This window comes from Pezoporus flaviventris, unplaced genomic scaffold (assembly GCF_033815535.1).
Source record: "Pezoporus flaviventris isolate CSIRO_AGI_PZ_B2104156 unplaced genomic scaffold, CSIRO_AGI_Pfla_v1 ptg000086l, whole genome shotgun sequence".
Taxonomy (NCBI): Eukaryota; Metazoa; Chordata; class Aves; order Psittaciformes; family Psittacidae; genus Pezoporus; species Pezoporus flaviventris.
Genome location: NW_026892634.1, coordinates 2,526,324 through 2,551,555, shown reverse-complemented (window position 1 = coordinate 2,551,555; position 25,232 = coordinate 2,526,324). Strand labels below are relative to the sequence as shown.

The 25,232-nt window shown below is 43.0% G+C and overlaps 1 protein-coding gene across 6 annotated transcripts in view; it reads left to right on the top strand.

Annotated features, from left to right (window-relative positions):
* The window catches only part of ZNF462 (zinc finger protein 462), a 96,484-nt gene that overhangs the window by 30,374 nt on the left and 40,878 nt on the right, over window positions 1-25,232 (top strand). For 3 of the 6 annotated variants that reach the window (XM_061475645.1, XM_061475643.1, XM_061475644.1), the window contains exons 2-6: window positions 12,105-12,356; window positions 12,944-18,420; window positions 19,255-19,419; window positions 21,129-21,232; window positions 24,494-24,612. In XM_061475645.1, the coding sequence (XP_061331629.1) occupies window positions 12,137-12,356; window positions 12,944-18,420; window positions 19,255-19,419; window positions 21,129-21,232; window positions 24,494-24,612 (6,085 nt within the window). In that variant the 5' untranslated portion in view covers window positions 12,105-12,136. Of the gene's footprint in view, window positions 1-12,104; window positions 12,357-12,943; window positions 18,421-19,254; window positions 19,420-20,957; window positions 21,233-24,493; window positions 24,613-25,232 lie in introns of all 6 variants that reach the window. The other 3 variants (XM_061475641.1, XM_061475642.1, XM_061475646.1) reach the window with 1 other exon arrangement.

Below are 25,232 nucleotides of genomic sequence, written 5' to 3'. Positions count from 1 at the left end.
CAGAATTTTTCTGCACCACCTCTCTCACTCTGGAATGCACTGTAGATGTTCCACTTACTCTAGAGACTGTCTGCTGTGTATCACCATAAATTGAGCCAGTATGCTATTTTAATTATTTTGTACTTGGGCTTTATATATTACACCAACTGCAAAAATTTCCATCCTGGAAGGACCAAGTGGATGGAGATGGATGTTGATGGGGGAGTAACAGAAGCAAGGTTCTCCTGGGTGTTAGCTGCAATTTGTTCCTCCTCTTCAGTAGTATCATATCAGTGATAGGACTGACATCTTGCTGCCACCAGCCCCAAAAGACAGAGGATCTTCACTTGCACAGGTGGAGAAGATCTTTAGGGGGGGTTGTCAGAAGGGTGGCAGCCATGTAGTAATCGCTAGTCTGAGATCTGTCAAGATACTGAAAAAGTATATATTCTTCTACCTGGGGCTTAGATGCTGCCTGCCATACTGCAAATGAGGCAGTGGGCAAATAAAAGTGTATGCTGCCTGGCATTATAAATGGGTCAGTGATGGATGTGTATTACCTGAGGAAATGAACTGGCTGAGAGAGAGGCTTCTGCTTACTGCCCAGCAAATGTCAAATATAGCAGGAAGCTTGGGGGAAGGAGAGGGATAGCTGGAGACAAAGGCAGCGTTAAAATAGCTAGAATGTCAGTGGAGCTCCTCAAATGAAGTGTTTCTGAGGAGTAGATTGGGAAAGTAGAATGATCTTTAGACACTGTTCATCAGTGTTTTCTTGTCCTCCAATAGGGTTTCAGCCACAGATCGTGCTTCTTTATAGAGCTGTGCATGAAGCACGGGTCTGCATGAGGTGATGTGCTGTTCTACTCAGCTTTGCTTGCTGTTACAGAACATGACTTCTGATGCTTTGGTTTTATAGGGTTAAACCCGTTCCTCTGAATGCCCTTTTTCATCCTCTCCACATGCTCTCTGCACAGGGTTAACCCTTTAAAGAAGTAGCTCTGGTGCATGTAAGATCTCAGGATGGGCTGCAGGAGAGAGCTACATCATCCCTAGGGTCCTTATAAAGCTGAGCTCTTATGGTGTGAAAGGCAGGTGATTGGCTTTGGCTCACTTGGATTTGATCCACACAACATTTTGTTGGTTCTCAAACACCCAGTGAATGTCTCTTACTTGGAGAATCTCGAATGTCTACCAAACTGGGAGCTTCATATTTGTGGTTTCTGAGTGCTAGTGACTTGATTTCCACCTCTGTTACTACACTGGGAGTCCCTCCTTGTGTTTTAAACTAGCTGTGTTAACTGGTATAATCTTGGATCTCTTAAAATGAAGATTCTGTGGTCCCTAGAATATTGCAGCAGTTTATGGGTCCCCATGGTTTGGCTGCCACCACAGTTTATAAGCTGTATTTAGCCTCTGCAAAAACACAGTGCTCCTTGCAAGCTAACATTGGTCTTCTCTAAAGCATCTTTGCAATTCAGCAGCTACATCACTGCAAATGACCATGGAATGGAATGGATCATGTACTTCTGAGTTGATTCCTTCTGAAGGTAAGATTATCTAGAGGCACTGGCTGTTTTAAGGGCAGATGGCCATCAGGACATAACCTTTCCTGTCTTCAGTCACGGCTTTGCTCTTTCCCGCTTCAGTTCATGGTCTAGCAGGGTATGTAACTGAGTTTGTCATACCCAATTCGTTACTGGCAGGACCCCCTTTATAACAGCTCTGACTTTTCTTGGCAAGAAAAAGATCTTTTCTGGAATTACGCCAGGCTGAGGAGCCTGCCCCTCCCCCTGCTCCTTCCAGGATGAGGCTGGTAATTCATCCTTTGTGTAAAGAGCCTCCAGAAGTTGTTATTTGCAATGCATGAGAAGGAATTGTGTTGTTTCTGGAGCACCCGGGCAGAGTGCAGTCGTGCTCTTCAGCACCACCTGCTGACATCTTCCTCTCCCACGTCCATGTACAAGGGGCAGTGCACTTCTCTTAACTCACAGAAACTGGACTTCTTGAGTAATTAATAAAATCCTTTTGGCTGGAAATTAGAAACCTCAGACCCACTGCTTTCAGTTGCATTATGCCATATAGAGAACACTAAGGAGCAGGGTACAAAAGTGAAGTTGCTTGGCTCTGGTATCTGTTTTCCTAGGTTGGATCAGCCCACTTGCCTCTTGAACATGTATGTCTATTCCAGAGGGTGTTGAGAGGTTGAGCTGTGTCAGTGAGGTGAATAACTTGCACATTTCATGTGACTATGTAGTAGAGAAACCAAGAAGAAGACCACATTTCTACTCTAGAGTTTTGCCCTCTGCTGTAACATCTTCCTCTTAAATCTTGGGAGGATTTAGATGTATTTTATTTGAAGGTGTTTTGACTTGAAAAATGATTTAATGCTTTTAATCTGTGTTTTCTTTCTCTTCTTCACCTGGTAGGAAAGGAAACTAAGTTTATTCTATAAGAATGGGTGAAGATCTGATCAAAATTCCCCGCTTTGTAGTAGAATTATTGTTGCATCTTCTTACACATGGCTGAGGCAGTATTCTGTTCATTGACTCTGGTGAACTACAGGAGAACTTGACAAAATTGTCTGTATGTCTGTATTTGCACCTCCACAACTACTTTTGTGCATTAAATACCTGACATACTTAATATGGGAAGAAGTCCTACGCTGACCATTTACTTGTTCAGATTCTTACACACATTTAGTGTCTTTTTGAATCCTTTAGGGATTAATAACTTGCCAAGAAAGTAATTCAGAAGATCAGAAAAACCCATCCTAGTCTTGCTTGGAGCAAGAGTATTTAATATTCGAGAGCATTCTCATAGGTGAAGCTCTTTATTCGAAGACTCAGTTGCCCATGCTTTGTACCATGTAATGCCTCACAGCTAACCTTCAGGAATGAAAGAGAAAAAAAATGTCAGAATGGCAACTCTCAATTTGTGTTCTAATTAAGTTGTGGTGCTTCCCCCCCCCCCCCCCCCCCCGCCCCCCTTGGTTTTATTTTAAAAGTTTGAAGTTTGAAAGTATCCTTCAGGCATTTGGATAATCTCTTCATGTTTGGTTTTTCATTTATTTATTTATTTATTTTATTTATTTATTTTTTTAAAGACACCAGAAGCCCAAAGAAAGCAGAAAAGACATAATTTGTGAGAACTAGAAGAAGAGTGATCAACATTCCGGTTGCTTGAATCAGTAAAGCCCCAGCCTGATGCTCTTTGTAGTTTGGTTACTTATATCTGAATTGTCTTTGTTGATTTGATTTCCTTGCAAATATCACTTGGGTGTAAGATGAAGTATTCTACCTTGGACTTTTTTCTTGCTAGTAAGTTTGTGTTTTCTGCAGTGAGACAACTATTATAGCTTGCTTGAAGCTGCGGACTGCAGTCTTTTCCTCAAGGTAGCTCTCAGAATATGACATTGTGCTCTTATCTGTGAAGCTCCTTTCTTTCATACTTGCTTGTAAAATCTGTGTTTTTTTTTCTGCTAGGGTCTTACAGTGAGGTGGCTAACAGGAATTTATGTTAAGTACCCATGTTTGTTGTCTTTTTGTTTATTATTTGGGGGGGGGGGAGGGTTAGTTTAGTTTTGTTTTGTTTGATTTGATCGGTTGGTTGGGTTTTTTGGGGAGGTGGGAGAGTTGTGTGTTTGTTGCAGTGTTATTGTTTGGTTGGGTTTTTTTTCCATTTTTTGAAAAGTCATAGTCTTGGAGAACCAGTTGAGCCTATAGCAGTATTCATTATTTGGACTCATTTCAGGTCAGTTATGTGTTTTTGTTTTAAGTTCCCCAAAAGAAAAATAACCAGAGGTTCTGTGAATCCTTAATTCTCCTCTTGAACTGAAAAACCCACCTATGCCTCTTGTAGTCTCTCTTCCACAAGCTTTAAGAGTAATGTGGTTTATATTGCCTTTAAAATGTAGAAGATTTTGCTAGCTATGCGGTACTTTACAGTGATACATAGTATGGTATCAGGTATGTTAAATGAATGCATGTATTCAGGAGCATAAGTAAATAGTAACTGTATAGGGATCAAGAAAGTTGGTCATCCTGTTTTCTGTGACTGGGAGATTTCTGGAAAGTTTGGAATCTAATGTACAATGAATGTGTAGTAGGAAGACCTCCTGTTGTGGAATCAGACCTGGAGCCCACTTCAGGTTCAAACTGCTTTTCAGATGGCTGGAAAAGTACATTTTAGGAAAAAAATGTGTCTGTCTCTGCTCTATTTAGATAATTGTTTTTTTACTGTTGAGCTGTAAAGCATTTCTAATACACATTCTTTCCTGAATATAAATATTGTAATGCATATTTCCAGGTAGGTCAACAGAAATATTTACTGAAAGAAATGGGTGACAGGATCACAGGTACCAGCATGGGCGTAACTGTTGAGTATCAAAATGTAATGCATGACCCAAAACTGGACATTAATACGGAGATCTTGATCATAAAAGCTGTTATGGGTGATAACATTTTACCACAAGTCCTTTCCGTGAAAATACGAACCACAAAATAAGTATATGGGAGTGGACAGTTGCCACCCAACCCATGGAGTTCTATCAAAATCCAGTTCTATGAATTTAAAATAAAAAGTGAAAAAAGAAATGGTATTTCATTTTAGTTTGTTTTGATACCATCTTGGAGGAGTAACTCCAAAGACAGCCTTCAAAGGACCAAGATTCCCAGTAGCTTGACTGGAATTTGGTCATTGGGAAAGACCCAGGGTTGAGTAGATTTGCCTGACTGTAGTTGAGAGCTGAACTTACTCTTTGAATTCCTCATTAATTAAGCTTTGTTTCATTAATGAAAGATGAGGCTGGCTTCCTCCAGTTAGAATAGTCATCAGGTTTCCAGTTTCTCAAAATGTACGAATCTGTGCACTGTTCCCATGATTTTACTCATTATTTTACTTGTTAGTCCTTGTTCTCCCTGTTGTGAGAGGAGCTTCCAGCATCTCTGTCATATGTGAGCTGAACCTAATCAGGAGCCCACACGGCATGTCTGGAAGGTCTTCACTGCAGCTGTAGGCACTGGTGTCCTGTAAACCCCAGGTTTCTCTGACAGGGAAAAATGCCTGTGGTGTTACTCATGGGAATTTTGAAAACCTCACGTGTCTGTAATGAGTTGCTTGTGCATCACATTGTGGTAGTGTTCGGTAGTTTATTTCTGGTAGCTTGATCTCCCAACAGCAAGGGTACTGGGGAGACCAGACCAATAATGAAGCTTCCTGCATGCTTTGAAGGAAAAAGATGACTGTGGTGCACGATGCCAGCCTCTGCTAAGACATTTTGTTCATGCTGATCTGCTTTGACCCAACATGCTATGTAGGAGCTGCCCAGGCTCCCCATGAAGAGGGAGGTAAGGGCCTGGCAGCCTGGGACCATCCCACAGCCCTAGCAGGGAGCAGGGCAGGCCAAGGGACAGCTTCAGCCGCAGGCACTGGGAACCTCCCTGGGCACCATCCGGGCCATGAATATGGCTCAGCACAGCCCTGGTCAGGCTGGCAGCACTGGGTAGGGTCTGATGGTGCCAAGGGGTGAAATGGTGTCCTGGGCTATGGGGTAGCCCCAGGAGGGCCATTCAGGAAGAGGGAGTCCAACCATAAACCTAACCACTGCCAAGTCCACCGCTAACCATGTGCCTAACTGCCATATTTACATCTCATCTTTTAAATGCCTCCAGGTATGGTGACTCAACCACTTCCCCAGGCAACCTGTTCTAGTGCTTGATAACTCTTTCAGTGAAGAAACTTCTTTCAGCTCCACCTTGGGGCAGAGTAAAATGAAAGCTGTGTGCGCAGCCTGTGTGTATGAGGCAGGGTTGAGGATGCCTCTGATCATGTGACCAGAGGAAGGCTTTCAGAGGTAGTGATTTCTTTGTTTTACAATGTTACTAATACTAATCTGGAAGCTCACATACTGTGTGTGGTCTGACTGACCTTTTCAGTTGTGGTTGTGCATGTGCATATTCTTAACTTCTAGAAGCTCTGCTGACTCCATCTCAAAGTATAACGGATGGGTAGTCAAACCACAGAAGCTCAATTTTGAGGTCACTGCCTTGGGCTTCACAATTAATTGTGTATTTTGAAGCTTTAAAACCAAACTTAAACATAATGATTTGTACTACTTTGACTGCTGCCAAGTCCTGTAATGACTGTTGTTCAACAAGCATAATTATCTTTTGTTTTGGATTTTTAAAAACCTAGAAATCTAATGCAACTGTGTATCTGATGTTCTCATGCATTTATGAGTGTAGAAGAGGATGTCAAATACAATTTTAGATTTCACCTTGGGTCTTTAAAACTGTGGCTTTGAGAATCTCTTTTACCCACCATTTTGGAAGCTTTCTGCTCAAATTAAAACAAGAATACATCCATATTAAACATGAAAACCGTATCTTTTAAACAGAGGTTGTAAATGCAAATTAGTCAGACAATGGCATTTTAATAATCTGTTTGGTGAGGTTAGCATCCCATTAGTAAGGGTGTTTCAGAAGCCACATCATCTGTAGGCAATGCGGTCTCAAAAGATTGATTGCAAGTATGTTAAAGAGCTTGTGGGATTTATGGATACATTTCATGGTGGTTGTTTTGTTTTTTTTGCCTGTTTTTTTTTTTTTTCTTTTTTTTTTCCTCCAGACTTCCTGTTCTGCTGTTGAGTTGGTGGATTTGGTAACTCTCACTCCACTTCCATTCTCCTCTAAATTTGCTTATTGTGTTGTTTGACATTTTGAAGGATTATGGAATCATAGAATCATAGAATAGTTAGGGTTGGAAAGGACCTTAAGATCATCTAGTTCCAACTCCCCTGCCATGGGCAGGGACACCTTACGCTAAATCATATCACCCAAGGCCTCGTCCAGCCTGGCCTTGAACACCACCAGTGATGGAGCATTCACAGCTTCCCTGGGCAACCCATTCTAGTGCCTCACCATCCTTACAGGAAAGAATTTCTTCCTTATATCCAATGTAAACTTCCCCTGTTTAAGTTTTAACCCATTACCCCTTGTCCTATCACTACAGTCCCTAATGAAGAGTCCCTCCCCAGCATCCTTGTAGGCCCCCTTCAAGTACTGGAAGGCTGCTAGGAGGTCTCCACGCAGCCTTCTCTTCTCCAGGCTGAACAGCCCCAACTTTCTCAGCCTGTCTTCATACAGGAGGTGCTCCAGCCCCCTGATCATCCTCATGGCCCTTCTCTGGACTTGTTCCAACAGTTCCAACATGTCCTTTTTATGTTGAGGACACCAGAACTGCACACAATACTCCAAGTGAGGTCTCACGAGAGCAGAGTAGAGGGGCAGGATCACCTCCTTCGACCTGCTGGTCATGCTCCTTTTGATGCAGCCCAGGATACGGTTGGCTTTCTGGGCTGGGAGCGCACACTGAAGGTGGCTCATGTTCATTTTCTCATCAACCAACACCCCCAAGTCCTTCTCCACAGGGCTGCTCTGAATCTCTTCTCTGCCCAACCTGTAGCTGTGCCTGGGATTGCTCCGACCCAGGTGTAGGACCTTGCACTTGGCATGGTTAAACTTCATGAGGTTGGCATCAGCCCACCTCACAAGCATGTCAAGGTCCCTCTGGATGGCATTCCTTCCCTCCAGGGTATCAACCAGCTTGGTGTCATCGGCAAACTTGCTGAGGGTACACTCAATCCCACTGTCCATGTCACCAACAAAGATGTTCAACAAGACCGGTCCCAACAGCAATCCCTGAGGGACACCACTCGTTACTGGTCTCCAGCCGGACATTGAGCCGTTGATGACAACTCTTTGTGTGCAGCCATCCAGCCAGTTCTTTATCCACCGAGTGGTCCACCAATCAAATTGATGTCTCTCCAATTTAGAGACAAGGATGTTGTGCGGGATGGTGTCGAACGCTTTACACAAGTCCAGGTAGATGACATCAACTGCTCTACCCCTGTCCATAGGTTCCGTAGCCCCATCATAGAAGGCCACCAAATTGGTCAGGCAGGATTTCCCCTTAGTGAAGCCATGCTGGCTGTCACCAAGCACCTTGTTGATTTTCATGTGCCTTAGCATGCCTTCCAGGAGAATCTGCTCCAAGATTTTGTCAGGCACAGAGGTGAGACTGACTGGTCTGTAGTTCCCTGGGTCATCCAATTTCCCCTTCTTGAAAATGGGGGTTATATTTCCCTTTTTCCAGTAGTCAGGAACTTCACCTGACTGCCATGATTTCTCAAATATGATGGCCAGTGGCTTCACAACTTCATTTGCCAGCTCCTTCAGGACCCACGGATGGATTTCATCAGGACCCATGGACTTGTGCATGTTCAGATTTTTAAGATGGTCTTGAACCAGTTCCTCTCCTACAGTGGATGCAAGGTCTTCATTCTCACAGCCCTGTGTCTGCCTTCCAAGACTTGGGTGGTTTGGTCAGAGCCTTTGCCAGTGAAGACAGAGGCAAAGAAGTCATTCAGAACCTCAGCCTTCTCCAAATCCTGTGTAGCCAGTTCTCCTGAGAGCTTCCTGAAGGGGCCTACATTCTCCCTAGCCTGTTTTTTATTTGCTATGTACTTGTAGAATCCCTTCCTGTTATCTTTAATACCTCTAGCGAAGTTTAATTCTGAGCCTTAGCTTTCCTAACCTGGTCCCTAGCTTCTCGGACAACATCCCTGTACTCTTCCCATGCCACCTGTCCTTGCTTCCACTTATTATAAGCCTCTTTTTTTCAATTGAATTTTCCTCAGGAGCTCCTTATCCATCCAAGGAGGTCTCCTGGCCCTCCTGCTGCACTTCCTTCTAGTTGGGATGCAACACCTGAGCTTGTAGCAGAGAGCTTGAGAATGTGCTGTCTTAGCTGGTCATGATGGAAACGTGCAAATTGTCTTCTGTGCTTGGGGTGTGTTTCTTCCCAGTGTGTTAACATCTGCACTCTAAATGCTCTTTCCTGCTGGGTAGGTGGGTCTCTCTTGTTTTGTGTACCATGCAGACCAAAAAGAAGGAAGACATACATTGTGTTTCAGAGGTTTTGTGTGGTTGGTTGGTTGGTGGGGATTTTTATTTATTTGGTTTTTGTTTGTATTAGTTTGTATTTGAGCTCAGAATAGCAGTTTGCTTTTCTCTGCCTTTGTCCGATGCCTAAATTTTAAAGAAAAATGTGGAAATGGTAAAGCAGAATTCTTTGCAGAATGCCTCATCCTGTTTTCAATGTAATGCATGGTGAAAACATCTAATTGAAGACCATTCAGCTGTACCTGATGTTTGTTCCTCATAGCTGCAGTAAAATTAACCTCTTTTCTGACTTACTGCTGCCTTTGTGATACAGACCCTGCTGATATTCAAGCTGGAACCCACTAGAAAGTCTCCATCAGTTTTTGTAATCAGCAGCTATTAATGATCTTTCAACTCTTCCTTCTGATCTGTAGCAGAAGGGTACTATTGGTTTAAGGTTGTCTAGACAGTGTCCAGTATCTTTGAGATACCTTCTCCAAGCATGAGTGTATCATGACTGCTGGAGATGGTGATGCTGGTAGTTGATAATCCTGGCAGCTCTTGAAGCTGCCAGGATTATCTTCGTTCAGAACCTCAGGTTTGCTCTTCCTCCTGGTTTTCTACTTTGTAAGCTGGCCTCAAGTTTCCAAAAGGGACAGGGCTGAAAGCATTTTGCGGTGGTGTTTCTAAAGGGTCTGAAGTTTCCCGGGGGGGTGGGGTGGAGCGTAAGGGGGGAAGAGCAGATTTGTGCGTGTGTTGTTTTTCCTCTCTTCTACACAATGGAGCTTTCAGAGAACGTCTCTTAAAAGGCATAGCTACAGCCTTTGTGTGAAGGGTGTGTCTGCTGGCAGGGTTTGCTGATGCAGACAGGCTGGCTGGTGATTAACAAAGGTCATTAGACTTTGGAATCTGGCAGGGGAGTGGGGTGGTGTGTCTTCTGCGCCAAGCAGAAGGGCTCTCCAGGGACAGGGCAGGCGGGAGGCCCCCCCGCCTACCACTCCCCCCTCCCCTCCTTCTGGGAGGCTCAGCTGTGTGTTTGCCTCTGTCTGTAGGACAGCTTGGGCCAGTGTCTTGATGCTGTAATGCTGTGTTTCTGGAACAAACCATCACATCTGTCATCCATGGGACAGGGGAGCCAACCCGAGGAGATGGTTGCAGGCGATGTGCTCAGGGAAAGAAGGTGCTGCTTGGGCAGTGCAGGGGGACACAATCTGGGGGACAAGTCATGCAGGAGAAGTGGAGATGTGTTCTAGGGATGCTGATTTTTCAAACATCACCCATGAAGGAGGAGGACGAGAAAAAGGGGGGGGGGGGGGGGAAGAAGGAAAAGGCTGGTGTGCTTGAGATGAAGCTGAGATGAGTGAGGCCATGTTGTGCACAGGCAAGAAGCTCTGAGCCTCGGAGTGCAGTTGTCTGAGCTAAAATGGCTGCTCCCAAAGCTCAGAGGACTAGGGCAGCTTAGTGAGTCTTAAAGCTTCAGTGACGCAGGGGCTCATATCTCTTGAAAGTGTGATAAACACATTCAGCAGAGCTGTGGCTTGTTTGGCTGAGATGAAAGGACTAAGCTTGGGGGATGGGTAGTGAAAACTGGATGATCTGCTTTTCTGTGAAGTGCTCTAAATGTAGGAGTCGTCTGCTCCATGGAAAAATTTGTTTTCAGGTCTAATGGACTGTGCTAAAGGAGACGTGGGGTGGGGCTTCACTCACTGCTGTAATTTGATCCAGAGCAGATAGCAACCTCTTCCACACAATTTGGTCTGGTGCTTGCACATAAAAGCTGGAGTATCTCGATTATTATAACTTTGGTAGCTGAAAAGAGCTTCTGCAGCATTCATCTTCTTGATTGTTGGTGGGAGAGAAAGGACGTAGTGCAGCCTGCAAAGTAATGTAGGTAAATATGTGGAGAGCCTCTGTGCTCAAACTGTCCAGAATTTGACCTGCTGGAAGTTTATTTTAGCAGGCTATCTGAAGAAGCATTCTTTCATATAAAAATCCTGATGTATTACCCTGTCTCGCTTCAGTGCCCTAAGGTTTTGGAGCATTCTCCTTGATGTGGAAGTAGGTTCATACTCCACGTACAATAAACACATGGATTTTTTTTTTTTTCGGTATTTTAGGCTGCCCTTTTGTCTTGGAAGTCTGAATGTTCAGTTTGTCATCCTTTCCCAGCACAGCACATGGAATCTTAACGAAGTAATCTTGTAATAACATAGGAAGGTTGCTCTCATGCCTAAATAGTGCACAGTGCAAGGGTGTCAAAGTCTTTTTTCTTGCTTGTGCTTTGTTTCTCCTCTTCTTCGTGGCAGTGCATAAACACACCACCACAGTTCATCTTACCATATCTTATGTTGCTTTGTTCTTCAAGGTATGCAAGGCTGTGGGATAAATCGAAGAAGTCATGATGTCTCCTAAGTCTTTATAACTCCTGTTTTCATTGTACTTTTTCAGCATTCCTGTTCTCATTGCTGTCTTTTTCTTCCTTCAGCCCTCTCTGTCCCCCAGACTGCTGAGGTCGTTTCCCCAGAATAAAATGAAATTGTAAACATTTTAACAATGAATAGAAATGCCCCTACAAAGCTTGGGGAAAGTAGGGCAGAGCAAAGCATTCTACCTTGGTCTTGTGTACCTGTATCTCACCCTGCTGTTAAGTGTAGGTTTTCCACCAACATCAGGACTGATAGGGTGTTGAGAAGAAAGGCAGGCTTCTTCCTGTAAAGGCAGTTGGTCTATGGTAGTAAACCAGGCAGGACTTGTCAACTTCCAGGAGGGCTGGGTTGGTCTCATAAGGTTGTAAATTTCAGTGTATGGCTGGGAGTAATGGGCTCCTTCTGTAGCATATGGGTTATGGTCTTAAATGACACAAAATTCTGAACAACAGACATATCCTCTCTAATGGAAAAGCCAAGAGGGCAAAGACTGAAATCAATAGCCACTTGTCAGAAAGTTGATTCTAGAGTTGAGTCAGCAACTTGTGAGCTACCTAGGCAGGACTTCATGTGAATCTGAATTTATGTCTCTTAATATGGTAAGTAAAGGTTGAGTTTTACACCACAGTATTTGCGGAATCTCTGGAAATGACAGTCTCATTATAGGTTTGGTATTACCGTATTACCTATTTTCAGGATTTCTTGTAACGGCATTGGTGTAGAATATATCTCCTTCTTCTTTCCCTGTTTTTTTTTGCAGGATTTTCTAATGTAAAAGATCATCGCTGAACCATGGAGGTGCTGCAGTGTGATGGCTGCGATTTTCGAGCTCCATCTTATGAAGACCTAAAAGCTCACATTCAGGATGTTCACACTGCCTTTCTGCAGCCAACTGATGTCTCTGAGGAAAGTCCTAGCCAGCCAAGGTCTGGTTCCATGAATGCTAGCAACCAGACTGAGGTTGAATTTTCTTCTGTAAAGGATGAATTTGCAATCGCAGATGAAATGGCAGGTAAGTCTCAACTCAAAGACTGACATCAACTGTTAAGATCTCAACTCTAACTATTTATTTTACGTGTGTCTTATTTCAGTATGTCTTAGTTTAGTTTGAAAAACTCATCTTTATTGCTATATCAGCAAAACAGATGTCTAGCTTCAGAGCCATATTGGTTCTGACCGTGGCTTTTTCTATAAATGCAAGCATGGAGGATGGTTTTATTTCCCAGCTGCTTTTCATGTAGTTCTTAATACTGCTTTTTGTTTTCAGAGTTTTGGGTTGTTCTTCATTACTGTGAAACACCTCAAAATTTTCAGGTTTATTAGTGTACTGGGTTTATTTTTTCCTCAAGAAGATTGTTTTGGAAATTATCTGTATCAAACTATATACCTCAGTCATGTATATGTACAAATTATGCATAATAATAATTTTTATGATCATTGCCAAATATGTAGATCTCACCATAAGTAAGTGAGGGAATGCTAGTGTAATTATCATCTATTGAGGATGTAGTTGCATTCTTACGCATACAGGGTGGGCGGAGAAGAAACCTTATTACTTGGTTTAGTTTATTAACATACATACCTTAATTCTCATTTTAGGGCAAAATGCAGCAAGTCAGATGGGGACTGGAAGTTACTATAGCCAGAGCCAGACTTATTATGGTCAGCATGTGGCTCCAAATCCTAAACCAACCAACAAGTTTTTCCAGTGCAAGTTCTGTGTGCGTTACTTCCGTTCCAAAAATCTCCTCATAGAGCACACACGCAAGGTTCATGGAGCACAGGCTGGGGGGAGCTCAGCAGGCCCACCAACGGCTAGTTCCCTAAATTACAGCATCATGATGCATGAAGGGTTTGGCAAAGTTTTCAGTTGCCAGTTCTGTACCTACAAGTCACCCAGGCGTGCGAGGATTATTAAACACCAGAAAATGTATCACAAAAACAACCTGAAAGAGACTTCAACTCCTCCTGCTGCTGCTGCTGCTGTGTCTGAATCAACATCTGCTTCTGTGCCAGTGCAGGAACCCTGCAAGGAGCTGCCTGCAGAAGTGGTGGAGCGGAGCATTTTGGAATCCATGGTTAAGCCCCTGACAAAGTCTAGGGGCAACTTTTGCTGTGAATGGTGCAGCTACCAGACACCTCGAAGGGAGCGCTGGTGTGACCACATGATGAAGAAGCATCGTAGCATGGTAAAAATACTATCAAGCCTGAGGCAGCAACAAGATGGAACCAGTGCACCTGACGTGCAGAGTAAGAGTGCCCAGAATGCCTCCCCAAACTCTAATTATATGTCCATGAATACAACAGGACGTGAGATGTTGAATGCCAGTGTCTCAAACTTCAGGAGCTCTATGGGCAATTCCCTTATCAGGCCCAACTCTTCTACATCTTCTAAGTTTTCTTCTGTGTCTTACCCTCAAATGAAGCCGAAGTCACCTCACAACTCGGGCATGGTTAATTTATCTGACAGATCCCGCTATGGAATTGCTGATATGACAAATTCTTCTGCTGACCTGGAAACAAGCAGTATGCTGAATGACTCCAGCTCGGATGAAGAACTAAATGAAATGGACAGTGAGAATGGCTTGAACTCCATGGATCACCAGACCTCAGGAATGTCTGCAGAGCAGCTGATGGGATCTGATGGCAATAAACTATTGGAAACAAAGGGAATTCCCTTTAGAAGGTATATGAACAGGTTCCAGTGTCCTTTTTGCCCTTTCCTGACGATGCACCGCCGCAGCATATCCCGTCACATTGAGAATATCCACCTGTCTGGTAAGACAGCTGTGTACAAGTGTGATGAATGCCCTTTCACCTGCAAGAGTTCATTAAAGCTTGGTGCCCACAAGCAGTGTCACACAGGAACAACATCAGACTGGGACACTATGAACTCTCAGGCTGACAGCATCACCTCTTCTTTGAACGACAGCACAGTGTCTTACGAGAGTGGAAATATAAATGGCAGGAAGTCAGCCGGGATGATGGAACCAGTGCAGCCACAGCAGCAACAGCAACAACAGCAATCACCCCAGCCCCATTCACAGCATCCATACAAGTGCACAATGTGCAACTATTCCACCACGACTTTGAAAGGCCTCAGAGTTCATCAGCAGCACAAGCATTCATTCTGTGACAACTTGCCAAAATATGATGGGCCGCCATCAAATACACCACAAGAAAGTGAGGCAGATGCTCACCCCTCTGCCAGCACAGTGAAGAAGAGCCAGACCTCCATCCTTGGTCTCTCATCTAAAAATAACTTTGTGGCAAAAGCCCCGCGGAAAGTGTCAAATGACTTCCCTTTAGATCTCTCACCAGTGAAAAAGAGAACTAGAATCGATGAAATAGCGAGCAACCTGCAGAGCAAAATCAGCCAAAACAAACAGCAAGAAGATGCTGTGATTAATGTAGAGGATGATGAGGAAGAGGAGGAGGACAATGAGGTGGAGATAGAAGTGGAGTTAGACAGAGAAGAAGAACAAACAGAACCAATGGTAGATGTTTCCAGTACTTATGCACCCCAACAAATGTGGGGCAGAGAGGCTAATGATTCCCAGAAGGAAACAAACTTTAGAACCATGCAACATGACTACAATTCCACCAATGGAGCAGAGATTGAGCTCACTTTATCTGAAGATGAGGAAGATTATTACTCTTCTGTCAGCATGAAGGACCATCAGAGCCCTAATGCCTCTGTTCTGGGGAGCCAGTCGAACATATATGGTACTGATCAGAACAATGAGAATTCAGAGTTTAATGACTCTGGCAGACTTTACTATTGTAAACACTGTGATTTCAGCAACAAATCTGCCAGGAGTGTTAGCACTCACTACCAGCGAATGCATCCCTATATTAAATTCAGCTTTAGGTATATCCTGGATCCCAATGATCACAGCGCAGTATACCGGTGTCTTGAGTGCTACATTGACTACACAAATTTTGAAGATCTGCAGCAGCATTATGGAGAGCATCATCCTGAAGCTATGAATGTACTGAACTTTGATCATTCTGATCTGATCTACCGGTGCCGCTTCTGCTCTTATACAAGCCCCAATGTTAGAAGCCTGATGCCACATTACCAAAGAATGCATCCCACAGTGAAAATTAACAATGCAATGATATTTTCAAGCTACGTTGTTGAGCAGCAAGAGGGGCTGAACACAGAGTCTCAGACACTGAGGGAAATCTTGAATTCTGCTCCAAAAACTATGGCAACTTCCACCCCCGTGGCTCGCGGGGCTGGTGTGCCAGCTGGTTTTAACAAAAGTGCCACCAAGAGTTTTAGTCCTGAATGTGAAAACCAGAAGGAACTTTCAGTCAATAGCGTGGTTGTTTATGACTGTGACGTGTGTTCATTTGCAAGCCCTAACATGCATTCAGTTCTGGTGCATTACCAGAAAAAGCACCCTGAAGAAAAAGCATCATATTTCAGAATTCAGAAGACTATGCGTGTAGTCTCTGTTGAGAGGGGCTCTGCCCTGGCTCAGATGTCTTTTGAGCTGGGAACACCCATTTCCCCAAAATTGTCCAACTTGGGTTCTCCACCACCACCGCCAGACCTCTCTACTGAACTCTACTATTGCAAACACTGTTCATACAGCAACCGTTCAGTTGTAGGGGTTCTTGTCCACTACCAGAAAAGGCACCCAGAGATAAAGGTCACTGCCAAATATATCAGGCAGGCACCCCCCACTGCAGCCATGATGAGGGCTGGTGAATTGCCACCTGGTATTCAGAGGCCACCTATGTCAATGCAACAGTTGAGCCGGGGTGGAACTGAGACCTCTGTGAATCCTCCTGAGAATGAAATGTTCTTTTGCCAGCACTGTGATTATGGAAATCGGACAGTGAAAGGCGTGCTCATTCATTACCAAAAGAAGCACCGTGACTTCAAAGCTAATGCAGACGTGATTAGGCAGCATACAGCCACCATAAGAAGCCTTTGCGATCGCAGCCAGAAGAAATCACCTGGCAGTATGCCTGCTCACACCTCCAGCACTGAACGGGACAAGTCAAAGCTGAGAGCCCTCAAATGCAGGCAGTGTAGCTACACAACACCTTACTTCTACGCACTGAGGAAGCATATTAAGAAAGACCACCCGACTCTGAAGGCCACAGTCACATCCATTCTGAGATGGGCATTTTTAGATGGCTTGATAGAAGCTGGTTATCACTGTGAATGGTGCATTTATTCACACACAGAGCCAAGTGGCTTACTTGTGCATTACCAAAGGAGACATCCCGAGCATTATGTTGACTATACATATATGGCAACTAAACTCTGGGCAGGTCCTGATCCTTCTCCTCCTGCTCTAGTGATGCCAACAGAGATAAAGACCTATAAATGCAGAGACTGCATTTTTGAAGCATCTTCCATTTGGGATATTACTAATCACTACCAAGCATTTCACCCTTGGGCCATGAATGGAGATGAATCTGTGTTGTTGGATATCATTAAGGAGAAAGATGCTGCTGAGAAATGCATCCCACAGCTTGACGAAGGCGGGGTCAGGATGGATGCTGAAGACCAGATAACAGCATCACAGATTGATCAGGATGCAGAGTGTGCAGAGGATCCCAGCCTTTCCCAGGAAAAAACTGTCCAGCTGGCTTCTGCAAACCCTGCTATCTCCTCCACTCCGTATCAGTGTACAGTTTGCCAGTCTGAGTACAACAACTTGCATGGCCTCCTGACACATTATGGCAAAAAGCATCCTGGCATGAAAGTGAAAGCTGCGGACTTTGCTCAGGATATAGACATTAACCCAGGGGCTGTATATAAATGCAGACATTGCCCATACATCAATACACGTATTCATGGCGTTCTCACACACTACCAGAAACGACATCCATCAATAAAGGTCACTGCTGAAGACTTTGTGCATGATGTGGAACAGTCAACTGATATTGCTCAGAATGATGTGGAAGAGACAAGTAGGATTTTCAAGCAAGGCTATGGTGCTTATCGATGCAAACTCTGCCCTTACACCCATGGAACACTTGAGAAGCTGAAAATTCACTATGAGAAATACCACAATCAGCCTGAGTTTGATGTTTTTGCGCAGTCACCACCAAAGGTGTCTGCCTCAGTGGAGCCAGACCTGGTGACTGAAATCAAGGCCTCTCCAGAAATTGCTGCTGAGGATCTTGGAGAAGTATCTATGTCAGGACCTCATTTCTCCAGTTCTCATTTGGTGTCTCACACAGTTTTTCGGTGTCAGCTCTGCAAATACTTCTGTTCTACCAGAAAGGGGATAGCTAGGCACTACCGCATTAAACATAACAATGTCCGGGCACAGCCAGAGGGCAAAAACAACCTCTTCAAATGTGCCTTATGTTCGTACACCAACCCTATCCGCAAAGGGCTTGCAGCACACTACCAGAAAAGACATGACATTGATGCTTACTACACTCACTGCTTAGCAGCCTCCAGGACAGTTAGTGACAAACCCAATAAAGTGATCATTCCATCTCCTCCCAAGGATGACACTCCTCAGTTAAGTGAGGAGCTGAGGAGGGCTGTAGAGAAGAAGAAATGCTCACTTTGTTCCTTTCAGTCCTTCAGCAAAAAAGGTATTGTGTCCCACTACATGAAGCGTCACCCAGGTGTCTTCCCTAAGAAGCAGCATGCGAGCAAGCTGGGGGGTTACTTCACTGCTGTCTATGCCGATGAGCATGAAAAGCCAACCCCAATTGAGGAGAGGAGTGACTTTGAAAAGCCCGAGGTGGAGACTGAGGCTCAGGAAATTGAGTGGCTTCCCTTCAGGTGCATAAAATGTTTCAAGCTGTCCTTCAGCACAGCGGAGTTGCTGTGCATGCATTACACTGACCACCACAGCAAGGATTTGAAGAGGGACTTTACCATACTGGGAGGTGGCACACGCTCCCAGAACCCTGTCTACCAGTGCAAGCACTGTGATATGAAGTTGCATAGCACGGCAGAGCTGACCACACACTTGAATGGTCACAACGAGGAATTCCAGAAGCGTGCCAAACGTCAGGAGAGGAGGAAGCAGCTTTTGAGCAAGCAGAAATATGCAGATGGTGCTTTTGCAGATTTTAAACAAGAAAGGGTAAGGATCTATGTGTCTGGTCTCTTTCCCTGCTCCCAGCTCTCTGCCAGGGAGCTCACTACTGCCCACTTGCATGTTCTTTTTGACAGCCAAATGACCACAAGCTAATGAATGACTCAGCATGCCAGTGAGCTCCATAAGTCAATTACACATTCTGCCTTAATTTCCTTATTCATCCTCCTCATTTCCTTAGGTTCTGTCCTGCTGCTTCCTTCAGTATTTTCTTTACCTTCTTTCCTTCCTCCCAGCCTTCTGGAAGGCCATCTGTATCAGACAGTTAACTTGTTCTTTTGTGGGAAGGCTGCTGTGTATTTTGTTGCAAATTCTTTGCAAAATGTGGCTTTCCCCTCTTCAGCATGCTTCTGAAAAATGCATCAGTTGCCTTCTCAGTCATCTCTCTTTCTCAGTAGTTTCTCTGATTAAGCACTCAATATTGACATGAATCTATCTGGTGACTGAAAATTTGGGCAGGTGCCTCATAAGCAGAGGACCAAATTGTGCTCTTTTTCTTGCCTGCTTACCTGTTTCTGCTTCAGTTTGAAGTATGCTTGCTGTAGAAAAGCTCTGCAGAGCTGTTGGGGAAGTTGTAGGGTAATAGAAGAGCAGTTTCGAGTTAAAGTGAGCAGTCTTCTAGGGGACCACTGTTAGGCAGAAACTGTGTGTTTATTTTGGAGGCATTTAAAGATGTCAACAAAAATCAGCCTTTGCAGTTCTGGAAAACAGGGCATATGTACATTAAGTGTAATATCCCTTCAGGTGTAAAACCTGGCTTGTGTTCCTAAAAATGAGGTAGCAAAGCACGCTTCAGTGACTTATGCTTGTGTCCTCAAACAGGCTTTTGGACACTTGGAAGAGGTTTCAAAACTTAAGGAGAGGAAGGTGGTTGGCTACAAATGCAAATTCTGTGTGGAAGTCCATCCAACACTTCGAGCTATCTGTAATCACCTCCGCAAGCATGTCCAGTATGGGAATGTCTCTTCTGTGTCAGCTACGGTAAAGGTAAGAATTGTAAAAAGGTGACTGAAGGTGACTGCAGCTTCTTGTACTGTCAAAATAATGGGTTTGTTGAAAACCTGCGAAGGGCTCTTGTGAGTTAAATGAGTTTTGAACTGGGTATTCCAGTTCAGCATGATGTTTTAATTCAACACTAAGTTTCTGAAGTGCATTTGGTTTATTTAAAGATGTTTTAACTTTTTTCCACTCTTGATCCAGGGGAATGAAGACTATTTAATTCTCTTTTCTTCTCAGCCACAAAGGAGTTGATGTCGTTGATGACCGAAAGACTTGCTTTATGAGCAGGAGGCTTTCTCTCTTTCATCTATGCTGGGCAACTTTTGGAAGCGTGGGAAGTGTGTATATGGAAATGTGTGGAGTTGCTTACAGTACACCTTTCCACATGAAATTTGCACACTGGCTTCAAACAAAACATTCAGTGGTCAGCTGAGCCAGTGGTCCTATTCAGGTGATCTGGTGTACGTGTGTTGTTCTTTTCTCCATGTGGAAGGGAATGACTTCTAGGAGATCTCAAGGACAGGCCATTCTCCACAGCCTTCTTTCCGGGATATTAGCAGGGGTAGTGAAAGTGCAACAAGGCTGTCAGAACTAGCTGTATGTTCCTCCTCATTCTGCAGTGGGCTCTTGGCAAAGACTCCTGCTGCCTGACTAAAAAGTGCTTCTTTGGCAACAGCGTCTGCTTGTTGTGAGGAAGCCAAGTCCTTCATGGCTTTACTTCTCCTACCTGAGAAACCTATTGCCCTGTCACTGACCTTTCTTTACTTTACCCAGTACTACTGACAGATTCAGACACTTCTCTCCTAACAGACGATTTACACTTCTTGCGTCTCAAGTGAAGTTTACATAGGGTCAATGCATTCTTTTGAGTAAATAGTTTTGCAGCAGGAAACAGAAGCTGAAATCCATGGCTAAAAGAGTATGATGGAAATACTCTTGTAGGCTGTTAAAGTTGCTGCAAAAATGTATGTTCAGGTTAGAAAAGGGAAGGAAACTTAGGAAAACCAGTAAAAAACAGACTTGTTCTGTTTGCTTTTTATTTTTAAAGAGAAACTACGGTCTTAGAGTACTGACGTTTTTATTGTTTGACACTGATAGACAAAGTCTACTGTAAACTACAGTATTAGTCTGCAGAGTACCTACACTGTAAGCTAGAGCAAAATAAACTAAAATTAACTTGCTCTATACCTTACTGATGTTTATCTGTTCAAGTTTAGAAGGTTTGTATCAGGACTATTGAAAGTTGATTCAGTTTCTTGTATTTTTTCATAACCTGACTCAAATTTGATCGAGTGAGACTTTTTTTGTTTACGTCTGCATGTGTGTATATAGTAGATATAATAACATTTTTCTCTCCCAAAAGTAAACTTTTTTTCCAGAAAGCCATTGGTGTGGAGTTTGTGTAGGGATATAGTTAGAAAAATAATGCAGTGGGAAAGCTAGGCATTATAGTGAACACATAGGAAAAGACCGAGGGGAAGAAGGGAGAGAGAATTGATGGCTTTGGGGGGGTATGTGTTTTTTAGCAGGAAGCTGAAGATTCTTCAAACACAACTTTGATGGAGGGTTTTGAGGGAGCCAAAGACCCTGGCATTATGGAATTTACAGAAGCTGAATTTGGAGCATCCTTGGAAGATGAAACCAGGCCTGGGGGCTACCACTGCAGCCAGTGTGACCGGGTTTTGATGTCTATGCAGGGTCTACGATCTCACGAGAGGAGTCACTTGGCTCTGGCCATGTTTACCCGGGAAGACAAGTACAGCTGCCAGTATTGCTCCTTTGTCTCTGCTTTCAGGCACAAGTAAGTTGTTTTAATTTTCTTTTCAGAAGAAGTACAAACTAGCGCTGCTGTTTTGCAGGTTGACACTGAAGAAGAGAGCAGTCAACTTGATCTTGAGCAGCACTTTTCTCAGCATTTAGGTATTTTCCATGCTGCAAAATCTTTGGCCATTATGAGTGGCTGTTTATAAAAGGTTGCATCTTTGTATCTTCTTGAATTTATTTAAGCCGTTGTTTTTTTGTTTTTTTTTTTTTTTTTGCGTGTAGGGTAAAAGCATGCGAGCAAAAGAGTAAGACCCCTTTCAGTAGGCAAACAGTGAAGCCCACCACTTATACAACCTTGTCAAATGTATGAGACTTAACAAGTTTTTAAGAAGAAGAGGAAAGTATTTTTCTTCTTAATCTTTCATGTTTAAGGAACTTCTGCTGCACATAACTACCTTGTTTATAATTACTGTAACTCTTTGATGATTGAGGTTTCATTTCTAATATTAAGTAACTGTCATAAACTTACCTTAAAATTAGATTTTTTTAATAAAAATTTCTTAACTATGATGTGCAATTTCAGTCTCCAAATATTTGAAGTTCACAGCAGTGTGGTATACTAATCATAGAATCGTAGAATAGTTAGGGTTGGAAAGGACCTTAAGATCATCTAGTTCCAACCCCCCCTGCCATGGGCAGGGACACCTTACGCTAAATCATATCACCCAAGGCCTTGTCCAACCTGGTCTTGAACACTGCCAGGGATGACGACTCCCTAAGCCTGTTTTCTTGTCTGATATAGCACATGGAAAATACACAGTCATCATGAATGGTTGTTTTTTTTTGTGGTTTGTTGTCTCAAGACTGGCTTTGCCTTAAGATTGGTAGTTTTAAAAATTATTTAAATCATAATCATATATATGGCATCCCCTCCCCCCCCCCCCCCAAATAGAGTTTGTGGGATACTTTCTATTAGCATATTATATTGTTTTTTCTGATTCTGTGGGGAGAGAACATCTTATTTACTGTTTTAATAAAAGAGAGATCCAGGTGCTCATTTTATGTAGGCATTCATAGCACTCTCAGTAGCTCTCCTAAATTTGGTGAAGATGTCACTGGATTGCAGTCAAAGGCATGTGGGAGAGAAAGCATGGTAAAAGGCATGTTTTACTCGTATTAAGAAGTGAGATTCCTGCTGATTTTTGTAGCATCATTGCAAATTGATGCCACAGCTTGGTCTGACTTGTTGAAAAGGACAATGGAGTTAAGCAGCCAACACTAAGAAAGGGACTGGAAGAAGGACTGGCACTACTGGGAGTATCCCACCCTTTAGCAAGTCTGACAGTTGAGGATGTCTCTCCCTCTCATAGCTTACAAACCTTCTACTTGCCTAGTAAATGCTTCCAAAATCAGACTTGCCATTAAGTTTGGTCCCTAGTCACTCTATTTCCTACTTAGGAAGTGAATAAAGTCATATCCTGCAGGTAGAAGGATGGGTAAGTCAGAAAGTGGTGGATTGCAAGGAAGAACTCTAGAGGTATCACCTAACTTGATAATAGATGTTGTTACTTGCTGAAATTGTCTGCTTCATATTTTGTGTTTGTGTCCGATGCAATTACTCTTTGGAAAGTAAAGTCTGTGAAAGAAACAAAACCAAATATTTAAGTAGCACACTGTTCTCCTGCATTTGAACAAGACTTTAAAACCTGCCTTTGGAAGAATTTTTCTGGCAAAGTATGTGGATGTGAATATAGTTTTCATTGTTATCGTGTAGAATACCTTAAGGTATATATTAGAATAGCTTGATATGTATTATATACATCTTTAGCAGTCTGCTTTAATTCCTAAGTAAGCGCACACTTTCTCAGCTTTTTCATAGGTTTTGTTCTGTGAAGTATTCACTACAAATGTTCAAAGTCTTACTTATTTAGGGGACCTTTTATCTCATATATCTCAAAAAGCTGTACATTTGACCTTGCCACAAACTCCATCCCAGGTCTCTATTAAATTGTATTTGTATGAAGTGGCCCTGTGAGGTGCTGCAAAATATTTTTTTATTATTTTTCTGTCATTGGATCTTTAAATACACAGACTTCAGTATTAGCTCTCATAAACAAGTGTTTTCTGGCTCAAGCTTTTGTCAGTGTGGGACTAAAGATCCCATGAGTATCTTTTGTAGTATGAGAGGGCTGGAACAATTGCCACTTGATCTACGTGCTGAAATTCAGTAAAAAAAGAACAGGACAATTTAGGGAAAATAAAAGGAAATATGCATGAAATGCATCTGGAATTAAGGTGTCAGGTGGGGGGTTGTTTTGGCAAACTGCCACTCCTCCACTATGCTGTATCTCTCCTGCTTTTGTTCCATCACCATGTTCAAGATTACTCAAACTAATACTAGATCTTGAAGAAGAGGCTGTACTGGAAATGTTTACAACTACCTGCCTGCCACCTGGAGACTCTGAATTCATGGCTGTCAGCCATAGTGTAGGGACAGCAGAGCTCTGCAGGACTCGCTCAGAATGAATTTGATCTTCTGTTAGCAAATGTGAAAAATATCCGTTTTTCCCTTCCAAACTTTACTGAGCTGTGACAAGAGAGAGAGCAGGTTCTGATTATCCCCCAGTATTCAGGCTGTTGGTAGCTTCCATTTTCCCTGAAGAAAGTGGAGGCTGGTCTTTGCCACTTCTCCATCTCTTGTTGAGATTCATGCAGAATCTCCCACACTGTTACTTCTGAAACTCTGCTGCCTTTTAATTCTGGAACTCATCAACTGCAGCCTGTTGGCACCCTCCCCAGAGCATGATCTCTAATCTGCTTTTGCTGCTGTAACCCAAAGAAGGCTTCCTCACTAAAGCTGGTCAAAAATACTCTTCCCCCGCCCCATCAACAGGACAAAAGGGGATCTATTTTTATAAAAATGTTTGCCAGGAGAAGATTTCTGTAATGACATTTTTACTGTTCTTGACTGTTTCTTGTTTCTTCAACTGGTCCTTTCAGTCTGGATCAAGTACAATTTAATTGATACTATTCTTATGCTTTAAGTTTATTTAAGTGGCTTGTTTTATGCATAACAGAATTGGTGTCAACTCTGCTCCTTTTCCTCAGATTAGATTCTACTTTATTCTGTAAGCAGACCTATTAAATTTTAAGATAGAGTATGAGAAATGATAGTTGACTCTGGTCTGCCTCTTATTTAATTTATTATTGCTGTTAAGTGTTTTGCTTTGCATCTGAAGGAATAGTTGAAATTATTTACTCTTTTCTGTTTCCCTTTTTCTGTGTTTCTCTTTTCAAGTCTGGATCGTCATATGCAGACCCATCATGGACACCATAAGCCGTTCCGTTGTAAATTGTGCCCATTCAAGTCATCTTACAATAGTCGCCTGAAAACGCATATACTCAAGGCTCATGCTGGTAAGTTTTATCTGTCAGTTTTGCAGAGCAGCAGCTGAAATGGCCCATGTATTCTTGTTGCTTGTCAGAGATGCTGATTTCAGCCACGTGTTTTGTCACCGAAGTTGGGTAAGCTTTCCAAAGTCAAGTCAGTTATCGGCCAGCCTACTCACCTGTTGGAATCAGTGGCAGTTTGGATAATGTTTTTGGAAGGACAAGAATTTAAAATGGTGATGAGTACTTCAAGAACTTAATTTTTCTATTTTCTTCCATGTGAACGTGGATTTTTTTTTTCTTATTATTTTGGCTTGTTTCCAAAAGAATTTAATCCATTTGCTTGTACCATCGGTGTCTCAACAGATTGGTAGTGAGCTTTGCTCCATTATGTTTGGTTTTATGTTTGTACTTTAGGTGACTCTGGGGAAAGGATTGTGGATTACACCTTGGTTTTGGTAGAGTCTTACTCTAGCTTTCATGTTAAAACCAAACACTGCAAACTTTGGGGGTCAGGTCTGTCTGCAGCAGACTGAGAATGGCATGATTCCATTATCGTACACGGAAATTTGTCTTGTAAATGTCTGTATTGCAAGACAAATAGACATGCTTCTACTAAACAGAATTGGGAGGGTGATCTGTCATAC